The sequence below is a fragment of the Psammomys obesus genome, unplaced genomic scaffold (assembly GCF_907164565.1).
Source record: "Psammomys obesus unplaced genomic scaffold, mPsaObe1.curated_primary_1811, whole genome shotgun sequence".
Lineage (NCBI taxonomy): Eukaryota > Metazoa > Chordata > Mammalia > Rodentia > Muridae > Psammomys > Psammomys obesus.
The window spans coordinates 12,090,222-12,108,564 of NW_026596069.1; the positions used below are offsets into that span (position 1 = coordinate 12,090,222).

The 18,343-nt window shown below is 41.6% G+C and overlaps 1 protein-coding gene across 1 annotated transcript in view; it reads right to left on the minus strand.

Moving 5' to 3' along the window:
* Positions 1-18,103, minus strand: part of LOC129690153 (zinc finger protein 208-like) — a 48,242-nt gene extending 30,139 nt beyond the window's left edge. Inside the window, exons 1-5 of the mRNA XM_055625709.1 lie at positions 17,848-18,103; positions 15,846-16,342; positions 14,148-14,280; positions 10,482-11,505; positions 623-754 (exon numbers count right to left, since the gene is read on the minus strand). Of these exons, the coding sequence (XP_055481684.1) occupies positions 623-754; positions 10,482-11,505; positions 14,148-14,280; positions 15,846-16,259 (1,703 nt within the window). The 5' untranslated portion in view covers positions 16,260-16,342; positions 17,848-18,103. The remainder of the gene's footprint in view (positions 1-622; positions 755-10,481; positions 11,506-14,147; positions 14,281-15,845; positions 16,343-17,847) is intronic.
* Positions 18,104-18,343: the final 240 nt, after the last annotated feature.

Below are 18,343 nucleotides of genomic sequence, written 5' to 3' on the forward strand. Positions count from 1 at the left end.
AAATAAATAAAAGACTGACCCATTTCTGAATGCGGACTCTCACCAATATGCTCTTCCTCCCATTCTCCACTCCAGATGGAGCTGCCATTGAGTCCCTTCATGTCACTCTAAGATTGAGGCACAGGTCCTGCAAGATCTCCTTATCAGGTGGCAAGGATCACTGTCCAGCCAAAGTAGTCATGTTTTAAGAGTTCCCGAACCCTGAAATGTTGAATTGAGGCTCTGAAATGTCATGTTCTGGATCAGCTTAATAATATCAGAGGAATGGAAGCTCATTTTACCCCTTTGCCAGTTCTTTCAACCCCAAATGTCTCCTTGTGGTCTACTTTCTACTTTGGTATCTGCTGGGCTTAACCATTGGGAGAACAGGCTTGCTCATTGCCATCGTCCTCTCAAAGTTAAGGGCTATTGGGATATACTTATTTATTAAGCAAGTTATTACAGTGAGAGTGTGGCAATACTTTGCCAGATAAATTCAGGGTTTGGTTGGAAGACGTTATCAGGGATGTTATGTGATCTATGAGTTAACTAAAGATTTCTTGGATGTGATAGCCCATTGAGACCTAAAATATAGACATTAGCTTGGCTAATGATGAGAATAGAGGCAGAGGTTAGAACACACCTGTGGCGTGGAGAGGATCTGGAGATGTTCCTGTATCGTGACTTCACTCCGGGTTTTGCTGGAGTTGTCTTTGACCTTAGTTCAGAAGCCAGGTTGGTTTCTTCCTCGTCATAACAACCTGAGTTGGATAACCTGTTTCAGATCACAAGTGACCTATATGATCCAGAAATGTTAGAATTAGTGTGGTTAAAAAAAAAAAAACACACACAAAGCTGGTGTTTCTAATGTAAAGTCATGTGTGTATACCAGGGAAACATGCATTGGAAGCTGAAGGGCAGTCTGGAGAGGTGTCCTCAGTGTTATGTTTGCAGATAGCAAGCCCCTTGAGGGACATATACTTTGAGTCAGTCCTTCAGAGTCTACAGAACTCTTCCTTGATTTTAATTTGGCAGTTTTTATTCCACAATTACTGAGGGTAATTTCTACCTAGGAGAATGTACCATTTTTGAAGACTTGGTAATAATAGCTATTGTGAGTAGGGGAAGTAAATTTGGATATAATTCTCACTTTCAAAAGTTGTGAAATTATCATTTAAGATCTAACATAAATGGATCATTCAAATGTACAGTGAATGCCTTTTCTTATAGGTGACAAGTGAATGATTCAATGTTTTATTTTTATTTTTTATAATAATTTTTATTTTTTTATATTAATCACAGGTTATTTAGTTTGTATCCCAGCCATAGCCCCATCCCTCATTCCCTCCCAATCCCACCATCCCTCCCTCATCTCCTCCCTGCCCCTTTCCAAGTCCACTGATAGGGGAGGACCTCCTCCCCTTCCATCTGACCCTAGCTTATCAGGTCTCTTCAGGACTGGCTGCAATGTCCTCTTCTGTGGCCTAGCAAGGCTGCTCGTCCCTCGGGGGAGGGGGGTCAAAGAGCCAGCCATTGAGTTCATGTCAGAAATAGTTCCTTTTCCCCTTACTAGGGAAACCCACTTGGATACTGAGCTACCATGGGCTATATCCAAGCAGGGGTTCTAGGTTATTTCCACAAGTGTTCCCTGGTTGGAGAAACAGTCTCATAAAAGACCCCTGTGCCCTGATATATTTAGTCCTTGTGGAGTTCCTGTCCTCTCCAGGTCTTACTAACTCCCTCTTATTGCATATGATTCCCTGCACTCTGCTGAAGGTTTGGTTATAAGTCTTAATATCTGCTTTGATACACTGCTAGGTAGAGTCTTTCAGAGGCCCTCTGTGGTAGGCTCCTGTCCTGTTACTTGTTTTCTCCTACATCCAATGTCCATCCATTTGTCTTTCTAAGTGAGGATCATCTTACCCCGGGTCCTCTTTCTTGCTTATCTTCTTTAGGTGTATAGATTTCAGTATGTTTATCCTATCTTATAGGTCTATATAAGTGAGTATATACCATGTGTGTCTTTCTGCTTTTGGGATACCTCACTCAGGATGATCTTTTCTAGGTCCCACCATTTGCCTGCAAATTTCTGATTTCCTCGTTTTTAATTGCTGAGTAGTATTCCATTGTGTAAAAATACCACCATTTCTGTATCCATTCAACTGAGGGACATCTAGGTTGTTTCCAGGTTCTGGCTATTACAAATAAAGCTGCTACAAACATGGTTGAGCAAATGTCCTTGTTGTGTACTTGAGAATCTTTTGGGTATATGCCTAGGAATGGTATAGCTGGATCTTAAGGAAGTGCTATTCCTAATTGTCTGAGAAAGCGCCAGATTGATTTCTAAAGTGGTTGTACAAGTTTGCATTCCCACCAGCAATGGAGGAGGGTTCCCCTTTCTCCACAACCTCTCTAGCATGTGTTGTCACTTGAGTTTTTGATCTTAGCCATTCTGATGGGTGTAAGGTGAAATCTCAGGGTCGTTTTGATTTGCATCTCCCTGATGGCTAAGGACATTGAGCATTTCTTTAAGTGTTTTTCTGCCATTCTACAGTCCTCTACAGAGAGTTCTCTGTTTAGCTCCGTACCCCATTTTTTTTATTGGATTACTTGATTTGTTGCTTTTTAACTTCCTGAGTTCTTTATAATATATACTGGATATTAGCCCTCTGTCAGATGTGGGGTTGGTGAAGATCCTTTCCCAGTCTGTAGGCTGTCATTTTGTTTTGATGACAGTGTCTTTTGCTTTACAGAAGCTTTTCAGTTTCATGAGATCCCATTTATTGATTGTTGCTCTTAGATCCTATGCTGTTGGTGTTCTGTTCAGGAAGTAGTCTCCTGTGCTGATGAGTTCTAGGGTCTTTCCCACTTTTTCTTCTAAGCAATTTAATGTGTCTGGTTTTATGTTGAGGTCTTTGATCCACTTGGACTTTAGTTTTGTGCAGGGTGATAAATATGGATCTATTTTCATTTTTCTGCATATAGACATCCAGTTGGACCAGTACCATTTGTTGAAGATGCTGTCTTTTTTCCATTCAATGGTTTTGGCTTCTTTGTTAAAAAGTTTCCATAAGTGTGTGGGTTTATTTTTCTGGGTCTTCTATTTGGTTCCATTGATTCAATGTTTAAATATCATTTAACTCCTATTCTAATTGTGAGTGTTGATAAGTACAAATACCCATAATCCCACTATGCATAGTAAAATTAACTTTTGAACTACTTCCTGTTAGTGTTCTTCCCTAATCCGAATATATTTGGTGAAAATCTTCAGTATATTTTTTTGTTAATTTTAACATTTATATATTCAATATGCAGTTCAGCTGCTTAGTAGTATAGTACCAGCACGCAATGGGGATATTTTGTAATGAAACTGAAAATTTAAAGCTTTGCTTTTAAATCATTCAGGTAAAGGACCACAACATGAATGGAGTTAGTCTGGAGGGTGGGAAGGGTAGAAAAAAGGGAAGTAGCACCTTTAGTTTCTATTTTTAGGTCAAATAAACAGTATCAGGAAGCTCTGACAGCCAGACTTTAAGGGTGGAACATGGGAATGAGAGCAAGAACCTTTTAAATTCACATATATACTAAATCTACCAAGACACCTTCCTTCTTCAATACCAGGTACTAAGAAAGACCTTTGGGATGACTGTTTTTTAAGTTATGAGCATATGAATGCAAATGCCTGTACAAGCCAGAAGTGAGCACAAATCTCCGTGATGTGGAAATACAGGAGGTAAACCAATGTAGGTTCTGGGATGGAACTCTGGTCCTCTGCGAGAGCAGTGCCTGCTCTTAGCCACCGAGCTGTCTCTCTAGCCCCATGTTTTGGGTAATTTTGAGACAGGGTTTTAAGTGAAGCCTAGGTGTGACTTTTTTCTTCAGTAGTTTAGAAATAGAAGTAAGTTATCAAGTCATTGTCAAATGCCTTAAAAATTCAATCCTCTCAGTTTTGGTTGCAGGCTGATGAGGGAGAAAGAGAAGGGATAAAACTGATTTAAAATTCATGTAAGGCAAGTGCTGCTTTACACACTTTTCAGATGAAGGAGCAGAGGGAAAGGCATTAGTTATTTGCTTTCAGAAAAGGCGGTTGAAAGACAAAACTTCCTTTCAGCTGATGTTGGCATCCACTTGTCCGTAAGATCATCATCTTCGGATCCTTTAACATGAGAATATAGTTGTGGATAACTTGTTTTTGTACCTATTGAATTCATGGAAAAACAGTAATGATCGAAGTTCTTTTTTTTTTTTTTTAAGACAGTTTATTGTAAATATGGGCTCCTACAGTTCTGCTGTGATGCTTTGACATTTACAGTATTTCTTACTATTTTATCTTCACTCCAAACTTGCTAAACAAACAGTTAACTGTCTGAATACTTTAAGTTTTGCTTTAAGGAAATACTCCATGACCACATAAAACACACATACAGAACATTTAAAAAATTATTTACAGAACACAAGAAGTCTGTCCAGCCGTTTGCATTTTGTTTCTTGGCCCATACTGGGATCAACAAAAAATTAACTTTTGAACTACTAGTCAGCAAGCTAACTAGTCAGCAAGATCTCACTTCAGCAGTGCAAAGAATGGCATCCACCAAACTCCATTAAACAAACTGACAAATGACACACATACTCAGCAAAACTCAACTCATGGAAGAGTGATTAAAAAGAACAGACATGTAGTGGGTCATAACTAGACTGGTTTCCACTGTGCAACTTTCCTCAGGGGACAATATTACCCATTTCACAGGGGGGAAAAAGGAATATGCATCTACATCCATGGAGAAATGCCCTTCGAACAAATTCATCCTAAGGCAGGAGAGAGAGAAGGGGGAGGGGAGAAGAAAGAGAGACAGAAGGATAACAGTTTGGCCCAGAAAAATCTAAGTATGTTGTGTATTTATAGTATATACACTATTGCACATCTATTGCGATTTAGACCGTGTGTATAGTCATAGGCAAAGGGACTGGCTCAGTAAGATGAAAATGTCCTCTATAATAGGAGCAGTTACTGCTAGTGCGTTACGTGCTAAGCGCTCACATGGAAGCCACGGTAACAGGATGTGAAGCTGCCATAACAGTGTTGGTGTTAACAGCAGGCATCAGATGCCACCAAATTCTGAAGGAACAGCAAAATACCATTTAAAAAGACGGGGGTGAGGTGGGGACGGGAGGCTAATCCTCTGTTCCTTACAATTTTGCTTATTTTAAACAGAAGTCCAGTTCACCACAAGTTAAGCACAGGCTGACAAGCAAGTTTAGCTGCGTGATGGAGAGAGGAGAGTACAGCATGCATTTATAACTAGGCTCACCTAGTTATTGTCATACAAACTGAATACAGAAATTCAACTTAAATAAAACTAGACTATTACAGTAAAAAACAACAACCCATATACACTATCAAGACTTAGCTTGATATTGATTGATTTTAACAGTAAGCTTCACTATGTCCTCCCTTAATTCTCTACTGCAGCTTGCTGATAACTAGAATATTTACTTACTTAAAAAAGATATTAAATACCTGTATCGTGAAATTTATATTCTTATTTAACAATACAGACATATTGGTAAGAAAACAGCTCCTGTGTGAACTGTGTCTGAAATTCATTTTTCCTTAAAACTATCAAAACATCCACTTGCAGTAAAAATAAATAAATAAATAAATAAATAAATAAATAAATATCAGCCCCCACCCCTGGAAAAAAGCTAAGGAAAGATGGAGTAAGCTGGGTGAAGAATAGGGAGGGGAAGATTTAGCACAGTGGTTAACAGGGTTCAGACAGAACCAACAGTCGGTACCAAAGATGCCTTCAGTTCATGGTTATGATTAAAAACCAATCTCAGCCACTTTTGGTTCATTGCAGTGAGACAAAAAAAAAAAAAAAAAAAAAAATTAAAAAGAAATTAAAAATAAAACCTCACAGATTCATATAAATACTAGACTCCAGCTCTTTTATTATTATTTTAAAGTCTTCCATTTGTTTTTGCAAGGTCTACCTACTGTGTCACAGTTTCTAACTTCTGTTTGCTCTGCAACAACTACAAGAGGTAGGCATAAAGCATGAAATAGTTTTTCAGTGTACCCCTCCTGGCACACATCATTCACTTCACACAGGGGTGGCCATGGCTCGTTCCCTTCTCACAGAGCTGCTGCTATCCTGCCCATACAGACCTCCGAGTGAGTACAGTCATATAAGAAACTTTCCCTACTGAAGGGTACTGTCATGGTGTCTGCTGCAGAGCAGTCACGTGTAGGTGTGTAGACAGATAGGTAGGTAGATAGATGGATGGACAGATAGGTTTGTTAAAAAAACAAACAAACCAGTTTCCTAAAACCAAGTGTCTTGATTTTATACTTCCACAAAATACGCTATTTGGCCAAGACTAGTGTTTTTTGTTTTTTTCTTCTTTTCACAGACACAAGTGCCATGCAAATAAAGGGCACATACCAAAACATACATGTGATAAAACTCTTGAAGGTAGATCCTTGAAAGCATTTCTATAAACATAATTTATCATACTTCTGTCACGTATACACTCACAGAACTTGTTACACATCTAGGATTTCCTCAGCTGCTCCTCCACAACACAGCCTGTAGCAATGAGTTCCCCTGCTCATAGCAAGGTTCCATAATGCCAACAAGAGAATGTGTATTGTTGTGGGTTCACAGATGAACCAAGCCACAGCATAATTTTGTTTTGAAAAACACAGAGTGCTGCCCTGGACACCCTGAGTTGAACGTGGTCAGATAGCACCCATGCCAGGCAATGACACGTGAAGAAAGCCATGACATCTCATCTGAACCCAGGCATGGCAACTCGAGTAGGCCTTGCAAATCTCCGACCTTGGTCGGCTATTGCTTTAGCTATAAGGTAATCTTCAGCCCTGTACTGAGCAAGTGCCCTCAGCTCTCCTGCCGCACCTAGGACATCCCTCCTCATGAGACAAGACATTCCTGTCACATATTTGAAGCCAGTTACATTGGCAGAAATATAGGCTCTTGGGGGTGGAGTTCCAGAATATGACTGCTCTAACATGTTAGCAAAGCCCTGTCTGTCTGCTATGTAAGACAGCTCATGAACCACACCCGACTGACCATGTTAAATGTGTTTGAAATGACTCTTACTCCATTATCACAAATCTGTATGGGACCATATTTTTCAACTTCATATGCTGAAGTCAAATTATTAATTTTAGGATTAATGCCAACCTTTTTGTCATCTTTAAGTCATCTAGCATCAACTTTTGGGTATTTTCCAAGCAGTTTCTTACATCTATGGCTGGATCATCATGATCTTGCGCACAAAGGAGTGCTTCCTACTTGGGATAATCTAGTTCAGAGAATGTCTCCAAGTCGATCAGGCTAGGATCCACCCCTTCAACGGTTTCAGAGACTCTAGGGAGCTTGCTTTAGGGCTGTTTGTTGCCTCCTTGTTTAGGGGTAGATGGACATGAAATGCGCATGAAGCAGAGTAAGGCCTTTCCCACCTGGGCCAGGTCCGGCAGCGCCTTCCCCGCCACACACACACACCGGCACGGCCACTGCCGCGGGAGGAGGACACAGGGGGCGACGGATGGGGTCCCCGAGCGACCAGGGGAAGGTGGGGGAAGGGGGCGGGGTGGGCAGCCGAGCCCCTGGCCGCTCAGCCCTGCGCTCTGGCAAGCTGCGAGCGCAGGCTGACCTCGCTCTGCGCTCCGACCCCGGTGGTCCAGACCCTCCTGGTCGCCCCTGCCCCTCTTGCTGGCAGTGACACTGCATTCAGGTCGGGACCCCGATACCCGCGCCCAAAGGCCGGCATGATGAGTCCGCCCTGCCCGATCCCCTAGGGCAGTCTCCTTTGTGCCTGGCCTCAGAGTTACAAACCGCTGCCGCCGCCCGCGGGTTCAATCATGATAGAAGTTCTTAATCACTTAGAAGCACTTGCTTTTCTCAGCCAAAATCAAGCTACTTCACAGGGGATTATTCTATTATGAAGAAGGTAAGTCTGCACTGATTTTTATCAACAGTGAAAGATCTCTGTTATGTTTAAGACTTGAGACAGGGTTGTCATAGAAAGCAAGTGCTTGTTTTCACAAATATTTTGGGACTGTTCCCTACCGGCCTCACCTAGGGTTGGGGATCTAGGGATTAAGCCTGGGACTTTAATAGTCATGGTAAACTTTGGCTTTACAACTGAACTGTGTTCTCCAACCCCTTCCTCTATAAGCATTAGATTTGTAATAAAACTTGAAATACAAAAGAAAAGCCTATTACCACCCAGATATAACTAGTATAACATCTTGACATTGTATGTTTCCATTATTTTTAATGCATATTTTACGTGGGATCATGTTGTATATATTGTATATTTAACATATCATGAATTTTTAACATCTTTTAACAGTTTCTAAGGCTGCATACTCGTGGCTAAAGTGTATTTCTGGGTAGAAATTTCAAAGGCAAGGGCAGTGCTTAAGGCTCCTGGTGTTGCCAGAGATACGTATTCCTATCAGAGCCATGATCTGCTTGGATCCTTGTTAGTTCTATATGGAAAGCAAATACTATCTTCATCCCAATGACTGTAACTTAGAAGACTGGACATCTATGTTGTTCACTGGCACTTCTGTGATTTGCTTAAATGTTAACGGAACTTCTTGGATGGTATCAAGTGCTTCCAGAAGAGGGTTCTGAATTCAAATTCTGACCTTGTAGCTATGTCAGCTTCCATTTCCCATGTACAAAATATGATCTGTACTGGTGACCAGCACAAAGCCCTTGGTAAATACCTGTTAGTTTCCTTCTGATCTATGGAAGAACTCTGCAGTATTTCCCTTTTTAACATTATCCTACTTAACACCTACATTAGGCAGTTAGCTCATTTTTATTGTTTAGTACACACCTGTAAATGTCCAAGACAGTATCCTCATAGTTTTTTTTTTTTACATAGATTTGAGTTTGCTAAGGTATGTTATTCCTCCAAACTATTAGGTCTTTGAATTTTTTTCTCTCCAGTATTTTGAGTAAGGGTCCCATTATGTAGCTCAAATTGGCCAGGAATACTTGTTTCTTTTGTCTTACTCTCCAGAGTACAGGGATGCCAAGACTTCTTGAGCTGATCAACTTTTTACCTTGCACTGTGTGCAGCCTTAGGATGCTTTTCCTAATGGACTCCTCAGAGGAGGGAAAGTCCTAACAATAATTACTACTTTCTGTTGTCACTTCTCTAGCACTGTCCTTAAAATTTTCAAGATACTGCCAGATATTGCTCGCATAAAACAAAGTATGTGTGAGGTATTTGAATAAAAAGTCAAAGACCCAGAAATCAACAATTTTTGAGCACCTGAGCACAGGCAATTGCTTAGCTGGAGAAATGGTCTTATATACAGTTGCTATGGCATCTTCTACCATTGCTGTTCAATACTCTCTAAAGAACCTACTCCTACCACTCTCGGTAGAAATTCAAATGTTGTCTCAGGTTGTGTCAGGAACTACTTATTAACTTTTCCCATTAGGCCACATTGTCGAAGACAAAGCTCTTCCCGGTGCTCGGACCAGAGACTCCAGGTTTTTACGTACAAATAGCCACTTCTTCATAGGCTCCTATGCAGTGCTTCAGAGTCGCTGCAGTCATGCTTCTCACACAGGTGACTCTAATTCTCAACTCAATAGGCAATGTTCCATGTTTTATTTCTGGCATTAAACAAACAAACAAAAAAAAAAAAAACAAAAACAAAAAAACCCCCGTCTTCCTTTATTGTTACCTGGCCTTCCTTCCTGGTCAACTCCTCAATCTTCCTATCATTTCAGTTCTTGGACAAGGAAATGCAGAAAGTGCTTAAAAAGTACTTCACCTAACTGGTAATGGCCACTAGACTGTATAAATTATCTTTTTCTCTCCACTGTATTCCTAGTCCCTGGCACAAAATAGGTATTTAAAAAAGAAAAAGCAAAAAACAAAAACATAGTACTGACTACTTCCCATGCCTAGCAGTGAAGCCCTAAGCTCACTTCCCAGCACAAAGGGGGCTGAGGGGTTGGGGTACAGGTGGGGCTCTCCACTTGTATAAACTAACTGTATGTTGTTTCAGGCCTGTCTTGAATCAACAAATCAATGAAACTGTTTTCTCACTTATTTTGAGTTCCTTAAGTAGCCTCTCACCATCCACCTACCTCACAGACACTTGACAATCAGATGCCATAACACACAGAATGAAGCCTTTTCCCAGGACATTCTCATAGAAGGTCTCAGTATTACATTACTGTTTCTTTTTTTTTTTTCTGAGTATTCCTAATGTTAAGAGCAAAGTTTGAAGTAATGCTCATATATCTTGTTCCAGTAAGTCACAAGTTTCAAAGAAGATCTGCACCAACACTGGGATGTGCTGCACAAAGCAAGTTAGACTGACTAAAGACCGTTTGTTTTTTTTATGAACTACCTTTATGGAATTTTACTCCAAAGCCAACCTTTTGGCTAACATAGAGAAAAATATACTGATGTATTTACAAGTCATTGTGTTATATTACTTAATAGCGTGGACTCTCTGATGGCGCATCAACACTGACCTGTGCCTAAAAGCCTTCCCACATTCATTACATATATAAGCTTCGTCCCCAGAATGGATTCTCTGGTGCTGAACAAGGGCTGAGCTTCTTTTGAAGGTTTTGCCACAGTCATTACACTGATAGGGCTCCTCTCCACTGTGAATTCTCTGATGTCTTATGAGGTTTGAATTCAGACTGAAGGCTTTTCCACATTCATTACATTCATAGGGTTTCTCTCCACTGTGTATCCTCTGATGGGTAATCAGCTCTGAGCTCTGCTTGAAAGCCTTCCCACATTCATTACATTCATAGGGTCTCTCGCCTGTATGAATTCGCTGGTGTCTAATAAGCTTTGAGCTCTGGCTAAAGGTCTTCCCACATTCATTACACTCATAGGGTTTCTCACCAGTGTGAATTCTCTGATGTATAATTAAGTAAGAACTTTGACTGAACGCTTTGCCACACTCGTTGCATTTACAAGCTTTCTCACCTGTATGAATTTTGCGATGTCTAGTGAGGGCTGAGCTCTGATTGAAGGCTTTCCCACATTCATTACATTCATATGCCTTTTCACCACTATGGATTTTCTGATGAATAATAAGATAAGACCTCAAACTAAAGGCCTTCCCACACTGATTACATTTATAGGGCTTTTCTCCAGTATGGATCCTCTGATGCTGTGTTAAAGAGAAATGCTGTTTAAAGCTGTGCCCACATATATCACATCTGTAAGGTCTGTCCTCTGTAGAAACTTTCTGACATGTTACAGAGTTTGTACTTAGAATTACACATCTTTGAGATTCATCCTGATGGTCTCTCTTTGCTAAGGATTTGTGTGTGAAGATCACTTGACTGAAATTGCCCCTGTGGAGAGGGGAACGTCTTTCCTGCCACTCTAAATTGCTTTCGTGATCGCTGACACCTCTAAATGAAGGATCCCAAGAGAGTCCCGCTGATTTTTCTTTTGAAATGTCTTCTTTTGCTGTTGTTTCATTGTTCTTAGAATCTGAAATGGTAAAAGCAAAAGAAAAGAAAAGAAAATTAGTAAACCCCAGAATTTATATTTCTTCAGTTATTCTCAAGCTGTCATCTTCTTTTTTAAATAAATAGAAAGGATTTTGCTATGTTCCACAGGTTAGCCTGGTTAGTACCTCTGGTCTCAAGGAATTCTTCTACCCAACTTTCCACTACAGCTAGCTTAGTCTTTTAGGTAAGAGAAAATAGAAGGATCTATTTACAAAGATGTCACTATTCCCGGGATCTTTTCTCTTTTCCAGGGCTAAAACCTACATCTTCCTTTTGACTTTCATCTTTTTCTCCCTTTAAGACTTAAACTGATCACCTGTCAACCTCTTTCTAACTGATTTCCTGCAATGATTAGTTTTGAATTATCAACCTGACACACTTTAGGATCACTTGGGAAGAATGTCTCAGTGAGACTGTCTAGATCAGGTTGGACTGTCACACGTTTGTTAATGCTTGTGTTCTTGTTTGTTGGCACGGGGGGTGGGGGGGGCTATCTTGATTATGTTAACTGATATGGAAAGGACCAGCCCATTATGGACTGTATAATTTCTGGATATGGGTCCTGGATTGTGTAATGTGGAGAAAATGAGCACAGTAGTAGGCATGCATGTACATTCTTTCTCTGCTCTTTACTGTCGATGTGACTAGATGCTTCAAGTTCTTGCTGTCTAGACTGCCCTTCCATAATATATAATCTGGAATTCGGAGGTAAAATGAACTATTTCCTATCACTTTAGAAGCATTATTAGTATTATAACTTCGGTATTTTATCATAAAAACCCAAAACAATCCGTCTTATTAATTTAAGCACAAGTCACCTCTTAAAAACCAAGCTCCTTGCCCATGTATCTGCTGAGCAGCATCACTTGCATTCACAGTAAAATTTCTTAAAAGGGTTTGTCCGGAGTCATTCCCATTCTGCGGTCTGGTTTCTAGTTTACCTTCTTCTTGGTTCTGGTACTTCTAGTGACAGTGGTCTTGTCAAGGCCACCAATTTTATAACTGTATATACTGAATGAGTATTTTTTGGATCTTTAGCTCCTCTGTAGCATGATACTGAGACCCACACCTATCACTGTTGTATTTTTCTTCTTGAGACAGGGTTTCACTCAGCAGCCCAGACTGGCCTCACACTTAGGGTAATCCTACAGCCACCCAAAGGTAGAATTAAAGATGCGAGACACTACATATGACTCTCCTTTTCTATCTGGTTTTTTGTTTTGTTTGTTTTTTGCTTTTCATTTTAGATTTTAGGGCTTGTAACTAAAAAAACAAAACAAAACAAAACAAAAAAACTCAAACATGTTCTCTCAAGAGTGTATCCTGGATTTTCATGTATCCTCACTGTTGAAAATCTCTACCCTAGATTTCAATTACTATTTAATTTTTAAGTGCATGTCTTCTCAGGTCTCCAATTCTCTAGACTGTCATATTGGATTTTTTGCTTTTATTTGAACCCAAATGTCCCATACCAAACACATCAGATTTTTTTCTTTTATATTTACAGTACCATTATTAAACAAATTGTTCAAGACTGAAATGTGATCATGTTCAAAGACCTGCTTTGAATGCTAATGCAATGGCACTTTCAATGCTGAAGGATAGGATTAAGCTTTAATTTCTACGCCTCAGATTAACACAGGTTTCCTCATTTACCGTGACCTCTTGGATTTCATGTCTCTAATAAGCCTCTAATCTTGCCTTTCTCAAATCATTTCTGTACTCAGCAGTTCAGTTCTAAACCACAAATCTAACAATAGCACTGCTTTATCCATTACCATTATCAATTGCACCTCTTACAAGTATGGTATGAATTAGTGTGACATAAAGGCTTTAACAACTTCTGCGTCATTTCTTCCTTTAGTTTTTCTTCCATTATCCCTTCCTTATCAATTCGCAAGTCAAACTGAAGTGCATATAACTTCCATAATGGTTTGTATTCTCTCACCTTACTGGTTTTGCACTGCCTATTTACCTGGCTTTCTCTTGTTCAGTGTTCAAATTATAGCTCAGGTGTTTCTTCCTCCAGCAAGTATTCCTTGAATATTTCTTTAAATTTTATTTATTTTTTACATTTATTATTTCATGTTCATGTGTATGGCTGTTTTGCTGCATGTATGTCATGCATCATGTGCATACATGGTAACCGAGGTGGTCAAGTAAAGGGTGTTGGATAAGAGTGACAGACAGTTGTAAAAATGCCATGTGGATGCTAGCAATTGAACCTAGGGCCACTGCAAAATGCTCTTAACCACTGAGCCAACTTTCCAGCCTTCCTTGAATCTCATTCCAGTACCCACAGAGTGTCTACTTGTATTCCACAACTTACCGCACTTAGGATGCATTTGCCTTTCTCTCTACTTGAAGATGCTGTGCTGTATGTACCACAGCATTAGACATTTTTAGCACTCTACAAAGTTACAAGTCACCAACAGGGAAACTCATACAAGGAAGGATGACCACAACTCAGGAGGATCACTGAATACAAAGCTGCTGAAGTGAACACCTCTGGTTTTGTGTAATACAATGATGTTCACATGCAACAAATTTATAAATACAATCTGCATCTTTAGAACCAGAAGCCTAGCTTACATAATCTTGAAGATAAGTTTTTATTCTTACCACTTCTAGTAGAAAGGCAAGGTTTCCAGGATTTTAGCTGTGTCTTCAAAGGACGAACTTGGATGCTTGTTGAATCTTGAGATGTTTTGAGATATGTCAAATCTTTCCATGGTCCTTGTGGACTATCGGGGACCTAAAACCAGTAAAACGTGTTTAGTAAAAGCTTCAAAGAGGTTAATGAGGCCACTGCCACAGATAAAGCACAGGGGGAGAAAAAGGGCAGGGATAAGTATGTGCTACTGTTCCTGGGCATATACCCAAAAGATGCTCCATTATACAAGGATATTTGCTCAACTATGTTCACAGCAGCTTTACTTATAATAAGCCAAAAACTGGAAATAACCCAGATGTCCCTCTGAAGAATGGATAAAGAAACTGTGGTATATTTACACAATGGAATACTACTCAACTATTAAAAACAAGGAAATCATGAAATTTGCAGGCAAATAGATGAAAGTAAAAAAGATCATCCTGAGTGTGATCACAGACCCAGAAAGACACACATGGTATGTACTTACTTAGAGCAGGTACTAGTCATAGAGTATAGGTACAATTCACAGACCCAAAACAAGCTAAGTAACAAGAAGGCCCCAAGGGAGGGTGTATGAATCTGAGAAGAGGAAATAAAAAAGACAGAGGAAGTGCTTGAAGAGAGGGAACAGGATAGGAAAGGGAGTGCTGAGAGAAATGAGGGTGGGGATCTTAATGTGGGGAGAGTGAAGGAGGTGGGAAGGAGGACAGAGGGCATGCAGAGAAAAAAGAAATTGTGGCCTGGGGCATCTCTGAGATAGGCTGGAAACCTACAACAGGGTAGGCTTCTGGGAGGATTTGGGGGTGACTCTATGAGAGACCCTTACTAGCAGGGGACATGGAGACTGAAGAGACTACCCTCTGAGTTAGACAGGACTCTAAGGAGAGAGAGGAAAACACCAACACACCACCAAAACTTTGACCCAAAATTTACCCTGCCTACAAGATGTTCAGATAAAGATAAAGCAGAGATGAGGCTCCAACTAGCAGCAAATTGAAACAGATGCTAAGATTCACAGCCAAACATTGGGTGAAACGCATGGAGTCTTGTGGAAGAGGGGGGGGGGGGGGAGAGAAGGATAGGACTTGGAGGGAACAGGAGCTCTACAAGAGACCAACAGTGCAAACTAACCTGGGCCCAGGGGGGCTTGCAGAGACTGAATCAGCAACCAAGGAACATTCATGAACTGGATGTAGATCCCCTACACATATGTACATGATGGACAGCTTGGTCTTCATGCGGGTCTCCTTAGCAAGGGGCTCAGGGGCTGTCTCTGACAAGAACTCTCTTGCATTCTTTTTGATCACTTACCCCTGGTGTATGTGGGGGGACTGTCTGGCCAGGCCACTGTGGTAGAGGAGGTGCTCAGTCCAGATACGATTTGATGTGCTGGGATGGGTAGGTTGGGGGGTGGTGTCCCTTTTCTGAGGGGGAGGAGAAAGGGGATATAGAAAAGAGGAAAGGAAGGTGGGGCTGGGAAGAGAGGAAGGAAGAGGCTATGATTGGGATGTAAAGTGAATAATTTTTTAAAAACAGTAGAAAAAAAAGAGTATGTGCTACTGTTATATCAAGGTTGTGGTTCCTCAGAGACAACATTTTAACCAGAAAAGGTATTATAAACTCTAGGCTTCAGATTTTTCCTCACAACATCATGTCTTTGCTCCCACCTGCTGCCCTAGATCATCAAACTCTTTCTCCAGTTCCTCCAGCAGTGTCACAGCTTCCTCACCACTTCTTGGAGCATGTTTTTGGACCCATAGCTTCAGCTCCTCAGGTAGGATGCTCAGGAACTGCTCCAGCACTAGCAGCTCTAGGATCTGCTCCTTTGTGTGTGACTCTGGCATTAGCCACTGATAGCAGAGTTCCTGGAGTCGGCCCAGGGCCTCTCGGGGCCCCGGTGTTTCATGATAGCAGAACTTCCTGAATTGCTGGCGAAACAATTCTTGGCAAGATGGGGTACTCCCATTCTGTTTACATTTCTGACTCCAAGAAAAGCTACTATCTTCTATTTTCACTAGTATTAATTCTTCTTGATGATCCTGAGGTTTTAAAGTTGAAGTTGCTCTGGATTCCATTGCCATTCTGAGCTGAAATAGCTTACAAAAGGCTTAATACAGCTGGATTTTGTGCTCGGGAAGGAGTTTCCCAAGTAACTTCTTCTTTCCTATAAGATATGAACACATATTAACTTATAGCATAGGAAAAAAAATCTCTAAAAACTTGTAACATTGAAAGGAAACAGGCTCAAGAATAAATAAATTGACAAAACATGAAGAATCAAACCTCCTACTGTGGAGAAATACTACCACCAATGACAGAAAAAATTTTGGGAAGTGTAAGTGCACTATTAACATGAATTACACAGTGAACTTATTTCCTTTTTAATTATGCATCAGTTCTGATTAAATTTGTTACTCTGTATGTATACCAGAACTTTTCTCACTGCTGGGAATATACTCAGTGCTCTAAAAATGGTAGGCAAACACTTTCACTTTGCTACCAAGTTACAAGCCTTGCCCCCTTCTGACAGTGCTGCATCTTGAACTCAGGTTCTTTGCCTGGCTAGACAAGCATTCCACTACCGGGCTACATCCCAGCCACAGACAATTTTAATAAGCTATACGTTACAGACTTTTCCTGTTTTCTTTCGTTTTTTTAAGACAAGGTCACTATGTACAGTGCTAGAACTTGCTATGTAGACCAGGCTGGCCTTGAAGTCACAGAGCTCCTTCCTGCCTCTGCCACTCTTCGATTAAAGGCATGGAACACCATGAGCATTTAGCAGAATGCTAATTAAGAAAAAATTAAGTTACTGTTTATAGCAGGTAGTGTTGGTCTGCATTTAAGGTAGTAATATTTTAAAATTCGCACTAAACATGAATTTGTTTAAAATATTTTTGTGTATTTGCCATTTGGTCCCATTAGGATACGGAAATTTTCAACAAACATAAAGACACATTTGTGGGCTTTGTTCTGAGCTGGTATTGTGGAAAGGTTTGGCTTTAAGAATGAATTTAGTGAGGATGTAACTGTAAAATGCTTGGGTTAAGAAACATGCTACTGTGGACACACACACAAAAACCAACCAGCTCTCAAAAGATGGAGTACTCTAAATTCAAACGAATTATGACAGTAGGCACTTACTAGGTATTTACTTACTAGCTATTACCAGACTATGACTTAGAAGCTATTACTTGGGGATATGGAACAATCACGATCTGATGTTTGGGTAGGAGCACATGCAGAGACCTGTATGATCTTCGATTCACGTGGAAACCCGGCCCCTAAGCCCCCAACACTGAGCATAAGGAGAACTCGCCACCCGCTGCCTCGGCAGAAGCAGCGCCCTGTCGCCCAGCTTACACATTAACTCAGCCCCATTTCCCGACCAGAGAAATCTGACCCCTGTCGAGGGGCCTAGTCAGTAACCTTTGCCTCCCCCTACTACTAACACCCGTTAACTAAGCCTCGGTCCTCCCGGTGCTGAACTCCTCCTGACCCCCTTACTGCCTGGCGTGGCGTTCTCGAGGCTCTCAGCGCCCCTCCCGCCGCCCCATACCTCAGTTCCCCCAGGAAGGGCCCCGAGCGCGACTCCACAGCTGCTCTCCCAGGATAACAAAACACCCGCTACAACGCCGCCCTCCTCCGCAGCCCGCCGCGCTCGCCTACCTTTAACTTCCGGGTTAAACCGCAGCGTAGGCCCGGGCCCGAGGGGAAGCACTGGGCTGTCCGGCGGAAAGCGGGCGAGAAGGGGGTCCCTTCAGGACGCGCCACCCACCTTCCCGTCAACCGGAGTGCCAGCGCGAGCCCGGGAACAGCACGTGCAGCGTTCACTGGCCACAATGACCGGCGGCAGGCCACGCCCCTTCCGCTCCCGCTCGCCCGACCCTCCGTCGGCCCCGCCCCTTCCGCTCGCGGGCAGAGACGGGCTAGTTCCCCGCCCTCCCGAACCACCGCGCCTCGGGCCCGCAGAGGGAACTTGATCCCGGCCGCTCCTCGCGTGTCTCCGCTCCGTTGTCGCCCCTGTCCCTTCCCACTCCCCCAGTTTTCCAGCTGCGTGTTCAGATTTTCCTGCCATAACGGGTTCTGACAGGAATTAACCTGTGGGTGAATGTCCTTGAACAAATGGACGGAGTAAGGAGCTGCTTTTTATGCTCCGCGCGGC